The sequence below is a fragment of the Marmota marmota genome, unplaced genomic scaffold, assembly GCF_001458135.2.
Source record: "Marmota marmota marmota unplaced genomic scaffold, marMar, whole genome shotgun sequence".
NCBI lineage: Eukaryota > Metazoa > Chordata > Mammalia > Rodentia > Sciuridae > Marmota > Marmota marmota.
This window is the reverse complement of record NW_025999946.1, coordinates 2,559,397-2,575,374: the sequence shown is the minus strand read 5'-3', so window position 1 is coordinate 2,575,374 and position 15,978 is coordinate 2,559,397. Positions and strand designations below refer to the sequence as shown.

General features: G+C 43.1%; 1 protein-coding gene across 24 annotated transcripts in view; it reads right to left on the bottom strand.

Annotated features, from left to right (window-relative positions):
• Window positions 1–15,978, bottom strand: part of Kcnma1 (potassium calcium-activated channel subfamily M alpha 1) — an 888,761-nt gene that overhangs the window by 80,415 nt on the left and 792,368 nt on the right. For all 24 annotated transcript variants that reach the window (XM_048801821.1, XM_048801797.1, XM_048801798.1 and 21 more), the window contains one exon: window positions 12,441–12,534. In XM_048801821.1, coding sequence (XP_048657778.1) covers window positions 12,441–12,534 — 94 coding nt within the window. The remainder of the gene's footprint in view (window positions 1–12,440; window positions 12,535–15,978) is intronic.

Here is a 15,978-nt window from a genome sequence, read left to right as displayed (position 1 = left end):
ATCTTTATTCATATTTTAGTGTCTCTCTATTGGAAATCTCTGATTCTTTCTCATTAACATGTCTAGAATATAGAGATTGAGGCAGCAATCTGTATCTGGTCCAAAGAACTGGCACAAAGCTCTTTAATACCTACCCACCCTGACCCTCCCAATATGCTTCTCATCCCCACATAAGATGCGAAAACCCTCTTACTATATTTACTAATTCCTGAGAATTTGCTTTTAGGCTACACTAAATGACAAATACCAAATGAGGCAGTCCTACAAGCTATGTTCAACGAACATGCTAGATGACTACAGCAACTGTCATATCCAATCTTCCAAGGAGTGGAACAATCCAATTCAGAGGAGCATCTCAATGGCCAGGTTGTTGGGAGGTCTTGAGGTGTTGTAAACAACTGCTTTTCAAACTGAGCTGAGTAAAAAATGCTAAAATAAAAAGGCAGTTGCTGATAAGGACTGATCACAGATCAGGTTGAAAACAAAATCTGAGGGTTTTTCATTTTATCCTTGAAGAATCTTTAATAGTGCCATTTGTGTCAGGTTATGGGACAGGCAGGTAGAGAGCAGCTCCCCCAGAGAAGAGGGTGGAGAAAATGAACCCTTCCCAAAGCTTGAAGAATAGATTCCAGTTACAAGAGAATCTTAATAAGCTTGCCTCAAAGATAAAGTACCGGGTTCAAATTATTTTGCCCTACTTATTGGCTGGGTAGAAAGTATTATCTTAAGAAGGTGTGAGACCTGCCCCAGTGCATTCATGGTTTGAGAGATACCTGGACTAGGTTCATATGATATCAGTAATAAAGACAATGATACAGAAAGTGAACAAAAATTTCTTTCCAAAAATAGATTCCTTAGGAGAGAGGAGATGCATTTTTGTTTGGTTCAATTGGTTCTTTCTAGAAAGGAGTCATTCCTTGGTGACAGTGGCCTGTAACCTTCATCTTAGAAAAGTAGTGAGAAAAACCTGACAGTTGATTGACTCTCATGAGAGGACAAAAAGACAGTGAATGCCAAGCTTCATTAGCTGGGGTGGAGGTTTGGGGGAACCAGGTAAAATTTGACATTACAGGGCTACAAGCCACAATTTGCACTGGAACATCCAGAAGCATCCAGTAAGTCACAGAGGTACTCTAGGCTGCAATCTATCCTCCCTGCCAATCTCTCAGCCTGACCTGGATACTTTAAATATACATCATCCAGGATTTCCCCCAGTGGACTTGATCTGAGAAACATCAAAAAACTCCCTGAACATAGATATTTCCTTTTCACACCAGCCATAGCACCTGGAATTCTAACTTTGTTTTCTTTAATCAGCAAAGTAATCAATAAACATGAATCCCCTATTCTGAGCCAGGAATGGAAGATGCAGTAAGGGTTAAGACAGAGAGGCCCTAGTCAAAGGCGGGTTCACGATACTGCAAGAGAAAAAAGACATAAATCAAAAATTATGATATGCGGTGGCAAGTTCTATCACAAAGTAACCTCCAAGATATGACAGTGTCAAGAAAGAAGCTGTTTGTTACCTGGTTTTTGAGAAGCATCAAGGAAGGTTTCTCGAAGAAGGTAGCATTTGATCTGAGCCTTGAAAGGTGAGGAGGAAACTCTGCATACTTTGGTGTTGATCTACCAGTAGCTGTTAGGAATAGGGTTAGATATTGCCTAACCTAAGGAATAAAAGACTCAGGTATATCAAATTAGAAATCTTTCAAAGGTGAAGTGATTTGTTTCCCAAGCAAGTGGGTTTTCTGTCATTTGAGATGTTGCAGAAGAGCTAGGGATATCGTGGGCATTTAATTACAAACGTTGGGTGAGCCTAGAAGATCTTTCGAGTCTGAAGCAGTGTGCTCTTGTTGGGCAGAGAAATAGAAGGATTTTGTACATATTGGACCACTGCTGAGCAGCAAAAGACCAGAAGGCACTGACTAGGTGATGAAAGGTTGTTGGAATGAAGATGTGCAATAAGATGCATTGAAGATTGTTTGCTTTATAGTTCCATAAAAGGCCAGTAATGCCCTACATTCATTGGATTCCTCTCTCTGGGAGGGAGCTTGGAAAGTGGTTTGTTCCAGCCATATAAGAATCCGTGATTACTTAGGGCCAAGCAGGATATGTTTCTTTACCATGTCTGTTCCTGTAGTAACTACAAGTGCCTTACATTGACTTATGCTACAGAGAGATCCCTAACATAGGTGGGGACTAAAGAGTCAGTTGTCTCCAGGGATTTCTGCTTCTGAATCAAGGATTCTGGAGTTTATATTCACAGAAGAAAGCCCAAGCATTTGCCATTCTGCATACCAACTAATGTTGCTGTGGTCGGGGGAGGCCAGGAGGAATCAGGCAGTTGCTGCACATGGGAAGAAGGATCACAGACCTCTGAATGAGGCATTCCAATATCTATGGGTCTCAGGATGCCAAGGAGAAACACTTTCAGAGACTACCAGGCAAATCCCCCAAGACTACTTGGTTACAACTGAGGACCAATACTAGATATTGCCTTTCACGTCATAATAAAACTTTATTTCTTCAACTCACATAGTAATCCCCAACTCCTCTAAAATGTACCATAAGTAATTCGTAACTCATTTGTCACTTTTGACTTCTCCAAAGTGCTGCCTTATTTTACAATAATAGAAATTCTCTAAAGCGAGTTATAGCTGCCTCATCATTATTATGGGCTGAATTGTGTCCTCTGCCACAATTTGTATGTTGAAGTTTTAACTCTCAGGACCCCAGAATGTGATTGTGTACTGCAATCTGATCTTGAAAAAGTAAGAGGAGGTCAGTGAGGTGGGCCAATATGATCAGTGTCCTTTTAAAAAGAGGGACTTTGGACAGACATGTACAGAGGAAAGGTCATGTAAAGGTATGGGGAGAAGATAGAGCTCTACAAGTCAAAGAGAAAGGCCTGGGACAGAGCCTTCCCTCATGAACCTCAGAAGAATCAACCCTGCAAAGACCTTGACCTTGGGATTCCAGCCTCCAGAAATGTGAAAAAGTTAATTCCTATTGTTTAAAACAGTAGGTCTGTGGTACTTTGTTACAGCATTCCCAGAAAATTAACACAATTTTCTACTTTGCAGAAAAATAGACACCATATACCAGTTAGCCCTCGTATGATGGTTCCTGTAGCCCTTCTTAACCTCAGGTCCTACTTGTTCATGTACGGGAGAAACACATACTACCATCATTTTAGGAATGCATGAAATAATGTCAGAGATACACAGTATCTTCCTTAAAGAGTTTGGACAATGTCCCTGCCCTCCCCAGCAGTGTCCTTAAGCCCCAACTTATGTACATAATTGATTCAATTTGAAGATTACATGAGTAAAGACAGGTCATGCATGTAGCATAGAACTTGAAAGAGCATGTCTTAAAGAAGTAGGTATTAGGGCTGGGGTTGTGGCTCAGTGGTAAAGCACTTGCCTAGCATGTTTGAGGCACTGGGTTCAATTCTCAGGACTCCATATAAATAAATAAAAAATAAATAAAGGTCCATTGACAACTAAAAAATATTTTTTTAAAAGGTAGGTATTATTATTGTTGCTGTTGATACTATTATTTATATTTAGCTTATGACTCATTCATGTATTTATAGTTCTGACTGGTGAAAGGAATCAAGCAAAATAGAGAAGTTCAGTAATTAAGATATAGAGTTCCTACTATGACTTCTGGCTGCTACCATGGCTAGTATGATAAAGAGAAACCATGAGTTGAACCCTGACAAATGTTGCTGTGCTAAAACTTACATTTTGTAATTTGCTTTTCCAGTAACAGTGTAGACAATTTCTGTTATTATCTACCCATGTATATGGATGGGAATCAGTGGGTAAGTAACACTGCTCAGGTGACACACAAGGTGAGCAAAGGCAAGGCTTCGAACAGGAGAGGCTGCTGCACCACTCTACACCCTTTCACCTGTAAGAGGGGTGAAGTTTCCTTGCTTGTCCATTGGAGAATCCCAAGTCACAGCGTAATAAGCTAAAAAGAGGAAAATCAGCCTTATGGGCATTTATGAAGTTCACTGCTTGCACCTGATGAAAAATCAGTGGAAGATTACGCCAGGAGCCCTTGTCAGGATAAGGGAAAAGGAGAGTTTCAAAAATCAATTAAAACTGGGCAAGTCCTTGTCATGTGCCAAACATCTAAGGTTTAGGAATACTACCCCTCTCCCTGCTTTATAACAACTGAGAAGCCCCAGTGAGTTAAATTTTTTATATCTATGCTCCTTGCATCTTGGCTCCCATCTCCAAAGTCTGCAGCTAGAAATTAAGCATGCCTGACTTCCTTGTTTAGAGGTTTGCCACTTGCCATCAATTAATCTCAGGAAGTGAACTAAATGCCCTGCTACAGCAGAAACACAAAAAGCTTGCCTGGAAGACAACAGCCTAAAGCTAAACCACAAATCCCTTTCCCAGCAAACCTGCTGTAAGGAAGGCAGTATTATATTTTAAAGAGGTTCCCCTTACAGGCAAGTACAGCAAATCCCAGTTGTGTGGCCCCAGGTTCAATGCTGGACTTCAGAAATTTACACTCAAATGAAAGTAACCAACCAACCAGAGTTATGAAAGAAGAAAGCTACACAGTGGTTTGAGAACTGCGACCATTGCCCTGCTTGGTTTTTGAGACTGACCTCATGCTTCATTACACAATAAGGCCATTTCTGTCATTGTGAGCATCCCACCCAGAAGGAGGCCAACCCTGGTCTCTCTAGGAAATGGGAGGCTTTATAAAATGTAGGGGAATTTCTCATTCCTCTGCAGGTCTTTATTTAAGTGGCCAATACTAATTTTACTGAGCATCTATTATATCAGAAGCCAATATCCTCAAAAACACAGATAGGAGCTAATTCCTTTCCTCAGGACTCCTATAAAAGTGTGAGATGTTCCTTCAAAGATAAGAAGTACTGTGCTGTCTCATCCATTAGGTGTGAGTTTTTTAGGGCAGGGATCTTGTGCTTTTCACTTCCATGGATTTCCAGAACCCAGTGGAGGTCCCAGTAATTGTGCAGTTAACAACCAAACTAACAAAAGGTGCATCTTAATGATTGCCAGTCTCTGAACACTCTTTTTTTGGAGCAGGAGGCATTACTGGGAATTGAACTCAGGGGCACTCGACCACTGAGCCACATCCCCAGCACTATTTTGTACATTATTTAAAGAAAAAATCTTTCTGAGTTGCTAGCACCTCACCATTACTGAGGCTGTCTTTAAACTCATGATCCTCCTGCATTAGCCTCTGGAGTCTCTGGGATTATAGGCATGTGCCACCATGCCTGGCCTAAACACTCTAAAATTGTCAATAGAGACTTACTAGATCAGAAAATGCATCCAGTCAGAGTCCATTCACTTTTGATACCTTTTGACAATTTGTTTTGGGCTCTTGCACTATTTTTTCACATAGAGAGACTGTATTTGAGTTAGGCCACACAATAGTCCTCCTAACAGAGGGTATCATGATGGGAAAAGAGACTCTTTCTCTAAGTAGTCAAGGCTGCCTGGAGCCAGCTGCTATAACCATCAGCAGGGAGGAATCCTGTGTGATGGAAATGATAGTCAAGACAGATGTCTTAATAAAGCAACTACTTTGTGCTCCAATGCAGAATCTGAACATTTATGAGAGAAAGACCCTATCACTTCAAGTTTCTCTCACTGTTCAGATGCTTTTAAGGGATGATCTCTCAAAGCTGACCCCAGACTAGTCACATCAGCATTCCCTGGGAGTTTGAAAGAAATGCACATTCTGGAACCAGCAGCTCAGACCTGCTGAACCACAGTCTCCACAGAGGTGAGGTCCAGCAAGCAATGTTTTAACAAACCCCTCCAGGCGATTCTGTCACATGCTAACTTTTGAGAACCACCCTATAAATTGTGTCCAAAAGGAGCATCTATGTGGTTCCAGTAAATTCTACAAAGTTAGCAACTGCCAGCATCACCCAGGACAGGAGGCTATGGTTTTAATTAACAAGGTCAGGACTGGGGGAAGGAAAATATGCGCAAGCAAATGTAAGGAGACTCCCTACATGCCTCACCCCAGCACTGACTCTGCAATGCAAAGGAAGGGTTAACAACTGGTGACAAATACATACCCAAGCTGCCTGTTTGACTCTTGGTGACTCTGGAATTTGTGGGGTTGTGTCAACACTCCATAGGGATTCTTAACCTGAATGCTACACACTGACTCTCTTGCTGACCTCTATGTCCATGAGCTAATTAGCAAATACTCATGAATAAGCAAATTAAATAGTAGTACTTATATTGTGTAACACTGAAAATCAAAATGCAGTGTTTATTCTCCTTTCTCCCTATCTCGTCTTCCACTGCAAAGAAAACAACCTGGAATCTAGTCCCTATGTCCTTGAGTACAATTTTTAAGACAGTCAAGCCTCTGCCTTGCCAAAGAGTGGAGATTCTATCATGCCTCAGATGTCCCCCTTAAGAGAGCCCACATTTGGATGTTCAGCACTATTTGGGTCCCAGTTGGATTTGCTTCATTCTTGGGGGTCTTTGACTTCTGAATGAATACTATTTTCTGCTACTTTGCAAGGATCCTGACTTCAGGATTCTGGCTCCGATCTTAACTCATCCTTCAATGCTGCGCCCACCATCCTGATAATGATCATCGTCCCTAAGACACCTTGCCCGCCACTCTGCCCCCATCTCCCACCAGATGGTCATTCCTGGAAACACCCTAACAAATCCTTCAGGCCAGGCTTTGGCCACCCTGGCAAAACTAAGCTCCTTTACAGCTTCTCAAGACCTAATTACATTTTTTGTTTCCTATTTCTAATACATCATTTCTTGTTAAGCATCCACCATTCTTGGAGGAAGAAGTAAATTACTGCCTTTATGTTTAGGAGACAGCCTCGGAGAAGTGACATGTCCCTCAGTCCTACAGGAGATTATACAAGATGCTTCTGAAAGAAGATGACAAGATAATGACCCTCTGCTGAGCATGAGCTTGTCCAAGGACCTGTGTCAAGTCCACCCATGCCTTTGTATCACGACGCCCATGATTTCTTTCTTCTCTAGTCCCATGGGGGACTGTCATATGCTATTAGTTTATGCATTAGGAGGTGAATTAACTCAGCTAAGCTGTTCTTGCCTTCTGTCTTTTTTGTCCAGGGGAAGGACTTGGGAGGGTGGCATCCTGCCCTCAACTGTGAGTTGGCTCAGGCCATTTTGCCATTTTCTATTACCAGAATCTGTCACACTAGTTGGCTCTGATGTGGGAGCTTCTAACAAAAAGTCCCCATGAAAGGTATGAGTCAAAAGAGAGGGAATGAGACTTAACAAGAAGATGAGTTTATTTCGCCTAACGATCAGTTGATGCCCAAGAGGATAATCTGTTTTTCTCAAATCATATTTCCTTCCCCATTCAGGAAACTAAGGTCTGTAGCTCCTGGGTCTCACAACACGCAACTCTCCTCAAAGTGTGCAATTTCTCTGTTTGGGGTATGGTCACTTATCCTCGATGGCCCAGCTGAGAGCTCACTTTCTGTGTAAATTATCTACCTGACACATCCTGCATAAAGCCTTATGCTTTATGCTTCTCTACTCTGTGCCTCAAGACCGATGTCAGGAATTCTATGTGTTCTTCCTGGGAAAACTCTCCAGCCCAGGCCTGGTCCACAACTCCATAGCAAACCCTCAAGGCACCCAAAGGTGCTTGGTAGAGGCTGGGGTTCCTGGGCCTTCTCTGTCACACCTTGTGTTGAAGGTCTCAGAAAGGCCTTCATGGGGGAATTCCAGACCTATTCTCACCCTGCTGACAACCATCCTCACAAAACATTGCAGTACTGCTTCATCAAAATCCTGCACATGTTCCCCTAATGCCTATGACAGGCAAAACCTTCAAGACTGGATGCCAGATTACTCAGACATTTTCAACTCCAGTGATGCCTCCCCAGTGTGGCCTTTCCAGCCACACTGAGCCACTTATTATAGCACTTCCTCTATTTCCTCCATCTTCCTAATGAAGACTTAACTACAGTTACTGAAATTTCCATCTCTGTGCCTCAGCTTCCTCATCTGTAAAAGGGGGTGAAGAATAATACCTACTCATACAGTTGTGGTTCAGAATCAATGGGTTCACATTCTTGGGATGATGATTGTCACCTGCTAAATCATAAAGCAGAGCTTGTCACCTGCTAAACCATAAACCAGAGTAGGTACTACCATTAGCAGAGCATGTCTTTCTCCTACATGGCTTGGTTAAATGAAACCTCCTTTGCAAACCAAACTCAGCCTCACAAACCAGAGCTAATGCCAGCTTTTCTCTCTCAGCCCATGCTAACAGATCTCATACTCATTCTTACCCTATTTTGCTGTATACGTTTATCTATCTCCAACACTGAACCATCACCATTCTGAAGACAGGGGTCTAAGTCATCTTATGTTAGTTGGATCCTTCAAAGGCCTTCCATAACACCTTGAACACAGCAGGCTCTCACTGAACATTAGATGGGTGGGAATTCATCCAAGAAAGGGAATAGAAGCAGGCAGCTGAGGTGCACAGCATTTTAGGGTTTTCTTTGAACCTGGGTATGTACTCTATGCCATCTATACTCTGGAGAAATACTCTCCACACCCAAGAAAAACTTGTGAATAAAACTCCTTGAAGGGTCCAGGGGATAAGCTGAATGTGATCCTGCATGGGGATTCTGGAAATCTATGGATCTGCTCTAACTGTAGTCAAATGGCATTCAGTGGACCATTTTTTTTTCTTTCCTAGAGAGTGTCTTTGGTGCTGGGGATTGAATACAGGCCCTCCTTCCCACATGCTAGCCAGGTATCTTATCACTGAGCTACACGTCCGTCCTAGAGAACATTCTTTTTTTTAATATTTATTTTTTAGTTGTAATTGGACACAATATTTTTATTTATTTATTTATTTATTTATTTAATTTCATGTGGTTCTGAGGATTGAACCCAGGGCCTCGCATGTGCTAGGCGAGCACTCTGCCGCTGAGCCACAATTCCAGCCCGAGAGCCTTCATTAAATGGAATCTGTTAGGCCTCAAGCTAATAATCCTTTCATTTAGCCACTTAGAGACCAAGCCTTGCCCTCCAGAGCCTTACATTAGTGAAGACATTGCTTCCTTGCAATGTACAAACCCACTGAGTAGGGAGAACTAGGTAACAGGTGCGTGGTGATTTGGGTAGAAACCTAGGAGGAAACTCCTTAATGAATTCCATATTAATTGACCAATAAAGAGGAGAGATAATAGTCTGATGGAGTAAGGGACTTGGGGACCTCCATGGCTCACTCCTCCTCAGTGGTGTGGAGCCAAGGGTTATCCATCATTACACGTGTGTGCTTGGCGTGGAGCGCAGACACTTGCCATTTGGCTCGGTCTGGCAGTGAGGGTTGTTTTCTGTCAGGATGACTGAAAATCACACTACCTCAGCATCCAGAGACACAAAACAAGGCTGTTCACCTAATGACCACGCAGAGAATTAAGGGACACTAAAAGACCAGAGGAAGCATAATAGCAGAACAAAGGGGACATGAAGACCATTAGTGGAGCATCCCTGAAGCAATTCTCCACAGAGGATGTAGAAGGAACCCTTCCACAGGAGCCTGTTTTATTTGCAGAAGGCATGGTGGTAAATTAAAGCCCGACCTGGCCCATTCTGGGCTCTCTGGTTTCTCTTGGAGCCGTTCCTATCACTGCCCATAGGCCACTAAAACCTTCCCAGAATCGGAATGATTGATTCTCTTCAAACCGTGAACCACAAACTCATGCTGAAAAACCCACTTCAGATAAGTCATTAGTTTTTTTTATGGATTTTTGAGGTCACAAGGAATAGGACCTGGAAGTCCTATCCTAAGAAGAGTAGAGGGGGGGCAGTTGAAGAGGTGGAGGGACCTGGGCAAGCCACAGGAGCTGGGCGAGCCCCTGTTTTCTGCCAATCAGCAAGAGGCACTGAGGAAAATATAGGTCTCAGCGACCTCCTAGGCAGTGCTAGATATTCCAGGGCATCCCAGAGGCCTTTGGGTTGGACCCTTCATTCCTACACTACAGGGGAAGGAAAATGCAGAGAGTCAACAGGGGCCCTGTCCTTTCTCCTCTGATAGTATGTAGAGTATGCTGAGCACCTGGGATACAGAAAACCAGGGTCAAGGAGGAGAAGGTGAGACTCCCTGACTTGTCGGGCTGGCCTATCAGCTAAGCTGCAATGGGGACCACTGTGGGCCCAGAGGATGAAGCATCCTGGTGACTATAGCTGTGGTCCTAGCAGCAGCCCAGAGGCACCCGCACGAGAAACCTAAGTTCTGTAGCTTGGCAAGTTTCAGCTCACCACCTGACCCCCGTTTAGCAATTCTGATGTACCACAGAGCAGACAGCTCCAGCCTGGGATGACTGCCTCCCTCAGCCCCTCTCCGGCAGGCAATGAAAGCAAGATCCACTTTGAAAATTCTCCCCCATCATGCAAACTGACATAGGCATGCTTTTCAAAAACCCACAGCCAATCTGTTGATCATTACTTATTTACAAAGGCCTTCGGGCAGAAAGTCCTGTAAAAACCATACTTGATACAGTATACACTAGCTTTTTCTGCTTGTGGGAAAAAAAGTCCCCTGAAGGCTACCTCAAACCATCACTTTCTATTGCACATAAAATGTAGCGTGTAACACTAAAGTATTTAATATATATGGTATAATATATCTACAGGAAAGGCATTTGTGTAGAAGTATGTTACCCTGGATTTGGTAATTTGATGTTTTGCTGAAGGCTACGACTTAAAAAAGCCTCCACCTCGTACAGGAGACCTGTCATCTTGGTACCCAAGAGCCAACAGAATAAAGAAGTACCCTTAAGCAGCAAAACTTTGACACAGCTTTGAAGCATATGAAAACAGTATAACTCCTCAGAATTATTATTACTCAAGATCAAAGAAATGAGCCATACTTTACATAGCAAACAGGGACAGGGAATTTGGCTCCAAAGGTTTCAGATTTTTCAGACTTCTCTTTATTTATTTATTTGCTTCTCTAAATTTAGGCAAAGGAAAATGCCTGGGCTTCTCTTGTCTTTAAATGGAGGAAACTATTAGCATTAGATAAGACGATTACCTAAAGGTGAATATATAGGAAGCGAATGCTTGTTTAACAACTGGCATCATAAGAAGGAGAAGCTTGGGAGTTGTATTTTATTCCTTTTCCTACACTATATACAGGCATGGAAATCAGTCCACAAGCAAAGCTGGGAGGAGGGGAAGGCAGAGAACGCCCAAACCAACACCTATCAGGAGACCGCAATAATGGCACAGGAGATAGGGCTGGTGGTCTCAGCTAGTGGAGAGCCTATGTCCTCTACCACTAAAGTAGGACCTCCCTGTCCTTCCCATGTCCCAGACTGGTGCACGTGGAGGACCAGGGAGAAGAGAATGCAAAGGAAAAGTGGGGAATGAAAAATCACTGTTCCTGTATTTCAATAATCTAACAGAGGAGAGAGGCCTGTGGCAAAGCAAAGAGGAAAGGAGTGTGTAAGGAAGGCAGGTGTTTCCCTGGAAGGGACCGTTCAGGGTGGGCAGTGCAAATCTGAAATCACTCCTGTTTCAATGAAGTGCTAGAGAGTCAGGCGGTCAGAGGAAGTGAGGGCTGTGATTGATAGATGAATCACAGACACAAAGGAGAGATGAGCAGACAGAGAAAAAGAGCTGTAGAACTCTGTCAAAATTTGGTTTACTTGCTGTTTCTTAGAGGAGGTCATGGTCAACAGAGAAGGAAGGCAGGAAGGGAAGGAGGAAAAAAAGAAGGAAGAAGGGAGGGAGAAATGAAGGGGGAGAAAGAAAGAACAGAGAGAGAGAGAGAGAGAGGGAGAGCGCAAGCATGTTGTATTTCATAATTAATATTGCTTTTAGCCTGAGCAGAACTGGATTACTTTTGAACTTTGCTTTGGCAAGTCCACAGATTATTAGACTTTTTTATCAGTCAAAATCAATTAACAGAAATTTGATTTCAATCGACAGGATAAAAGGAAGGTAATCTTCAGGTTCATTTTTGATTGTGATGATACATCTCACATATGGCCTTAAGTACAGAAAACAGTCCTCGGAGGGACTTGAGCAGAAAGAGACTTGCCACAGGCAAACTAACCACAGAGTTCCTCTGATTGGTTCCTGCCGTCATTAGTGCCACTGCTGTTTAGGAACTACATACAGACAGGACATGGTGACAGCTAAGACTTTAAAGCCTATGTATTTTTCAAACAGCTTTTCAAACTGTTTTTCATGACAGAATTTTTTCAGCTCTATCATTAACTGCTGACAAGCTGACAGAATAAATACTGCAGCCTCTAAGAAGCCATCTAAGGATCTGCTCCCCTCCCCCACTGCACTGTGGGCTGGGGAGGGAGGCTGGGCCTGTGCAGGGCGGGGAGGGGGCAGGCAGGGGAGAAGGAGCAGAGAGGGGCCTTGCTGGCCCCTTCTTACCTCATCAGCTTTGGCGAGGAGTTGGGCGAGTTCCTCATGCCCCCGTTGCGTTGTTTTTTTTTGGGTGATAGCGTCGACGGCTGCTCATCTTCAACTGGAAATACAGGCAGCTCATGAGATTACGAATAGTTTGAGGACAGACTGTGAAATACAGGCAAGATATCAAAGGACACACACTCAAGGCCTCAGTCACTCACTAGGAATTCATGGCTGTCTTTTAGGACCCAATGACAAAGACCAAATGTGTTAGTCAAAGAGGCCGGCCATAGAGAAGGTCGAAGCAACACCTCTTTACGCTTCAGCCTTTGAACATGCACTTACAGCCAACTCAAACTGTTTATCAATGCCCTGCCATAAGGAAAAAAAAATGTGATTCATCTGCATACTGAAATACATATATATGACCCGTCAATCGTTATTTTTAATTTTGGTTACATTGATAAGCGAATGAGTTTTCTTGCAACCAAAATCATCCATAACTACCATAACTACCAGCCCACTGCTTCTCCCCATGAACCAATTTAACTGGTTCCTAATCCCTGCAGACCAGAGAAAGCCTGGGAGAAGCCAGGATTCAAGGCCTTCAGGGCCAATGTTCCAATCAGTGGTGACTGGGAACATTGGCACATGTGGACTCAAGAATCCCCAGCCCAACTGGGCCCTTATCCCTCCAGCTGCCAAGAGAGAGGGCACTGTGGCTGCGCACATGGGTTCTTTGCTTAACCCATTCAGACTGAAGGACCGGGATTGGCGAGGCTGGAGAGCCAGGTTGCCGAAGAGCACCAAAGGAGGAGGAGGTTGCTACTGAATGATACCTGGGATGATGCGGTGGAAGGCAGGGATGGAGGGCAGCAGAAGGGGCTGGAAACCAAAGGCTCTTTTCCAAATGTCTAAACCACACAGATCGTTAAGCAATGGGAAGCTTCACTCACAAACAACACAGCACACTCTACTGCTCTTGCCCAAAGACACCCACTAATAAGCTTTGTAGATGAATTAGTCTGCCCCTGTGCTTCTTTTTAAGAGAGCTGCTTGATAATTAGCAGATGTGTACCCAGCCTGTCACCCAAGGGCATCAGCGGCAAAATTCTAGCCCTGCTCTCCCCAACCCCCACAATGCAGGCTAAAGCTGTAATGTCAAGAAGGAAAAATAGGATCCTTGGATTCTTATAGTTGACTGCAACACAGACTAGGAGAAAGCACCTCTGAAACTCAGAACGCAAGGAGGTTACCTTAAAGCTAAGAAGAGAAATATTAGCAGTGACAATGTCAAAAAAGGCTTCATATATGTTTTTAGTGTATGAGTCTTAGATGGCAAGTAAAGGCCATCTTAGCTACTTAGTATTATCCAGGAAGACCCATATCAGAGCATGCATTCTATAGTGCTTTCCTGAAGACACTAAATCAATTTAGTAGGTTATGATATATGATTCTGAAAAATATTATAATGATCCAACAATCCTCCAGACTTGCGCCAAAGTATCCCACTTTTTACACTCCCCTACTATACTGTTAATCCAGGGTTGCCTGATTCTGGCTGACACGGGAAAAGGCAAAAAGAACATGGTGTGAGGTGAGGGTGACCCCAGAAGAAAGAAAAGCAAGAATGCACCTGCCAACGCCCACAGCTACTACCGCCACCTCCTGCTCCCTCCCTCTCTGTTCTGCCAGAGGCTCTACTCAGGCTGTGACCATATCAGTCACTTAGTGCTCTAGGCAGGGACTATGTGGCGGGGAGGATATCGCATCTTATCAGAAATGAGTATCCACAGCAAATCACACAGAGACTAAACAGCACTTAAAAGATTAAAGGAAATAAATACAAGTCACATAAATGGTACTGAAAAAAATCACTTAGAGTTGATATGCATCTCTCGGCAGCAAACAGGCTTTCTGAGCTTGACCCGAATTCATCTTCCTTTCACAGGACAGGGGACTGAGCATCTGAGGCAATAATGTGGTAGAAGTGTGTGTGTGTGTGCGTGTGCGCACGCGTGTGCACATGTAAATACGCTTTTACACTTTTCCCATCTTAGTAGAAAGGACTGCACCAACTTCATCTGTAATAGAAGGTCACCTTTTATTATGGGCCACTTGCACTGTTATGCTGTGTCTGGGGTGACCTAGATTAGTTGGTCAGCATGCTAGACTTGACAACATGTGTCTTTGTGTGTGCATGTGAGCGGGTCTAGTAAGAGTGCAAGTTCTGTCCCCTTTCACAGAAGTTTCCTTACGATTCCAATGGAATACCCCCAAAAGCTCTTTCATCCAACCAAATCTCTATGGCTAGCTTTATTGGAGGCCCCCAGGTGTTGCTATGGTTGTGTTGTTCCAGAACAAGTCTCTATTAGTTAGATACAGACAGAAAGTCACCTTCGAGGGCATGCCTCTGGATTCTTCTGCTTGCCTTGTGCTTCCCTGTTGGCACTAGGCCTTCAACAGATAATCCCTTTGGTTAAGTGCCCATCATCCTTATACCTTGTCACTGGCTGTTTACCTGCACAGATCTTCAGATGGGGAACTTGCAAGTTAATCCCTGTTAGCCAGCTCTAGAGAGACAGCTCATTTTGGTAGCGAGGTTACACTGTCTTCTGTGCAAGGAAGCTATTTATTTTCATTGCAACTTGTAGAGATCATCCATCATAATCATACTGAATTTAAACTGGAATTTGTTCTCTGAAATGAAACTCTGTTCAAAGCTTTCCTCCTGCACTTGGGGCCTGGAAATATGTTCCCCGAAGAGATGGGGGACAATGTCTCCATATTAAGTATATGAACGTTGTGTGATGGAGACCACTGCATCTGGCTCAGGTCTCACAAGAGAATCAGGGATGATTTTTTCTTCACAAGGAGGATATAAACCATATTTAATTATTACCCTTTATAAGGATTCTATAAAGAAAGCATATCTAGGAAAACTTTTAGTTAAGCTATAAACTATAATTTTCATTTCATGGCTTCTGTGACTACACGAGAGGAATAAAAATGGAATTAAAAGGGAGACTTAAATTTACACACTTTCATGAAAGACAAATGTGTTGAAGTAGTGGGCTGCTACTTCATGACAACGCACATTACAGGTTCGTATTTAACCTACTTTTTGGCTAATTGCAATACACCTCTGTCTCTAGCCTTTTCACTTGCCTCCGTGCAGTGGGAGACACATGAAGATATGAACCTTTAAAGGAAACTGACTTACCAGCTTCTTTAAAACACAAACAAGTTCAGGAATCTAACATGGAATTTTTATAGGAGCTGAACTCCATCCAGTCTCCAAGTACTCATAAAATTCAAGGGCTTGTTTTTGCACATCCCTAAGTATAACACTTAATGTTCTGTTGTAACTTCCCAGCACTCCCTTGTCTAATAGGCACTGAATCTAACAGTTTTACAGTTTGGGAAGACTCTGCGCTAGAAAAATGTCAGGCAAGTCTAATGAGGCTTCAGACCCCCTGGTTTGTGCTGGAGTTTAATTTAAAGTTACAATGATGTTTTAACATGTTTGCTTATACTTGACTAAAGAGGATTCATTATTTCA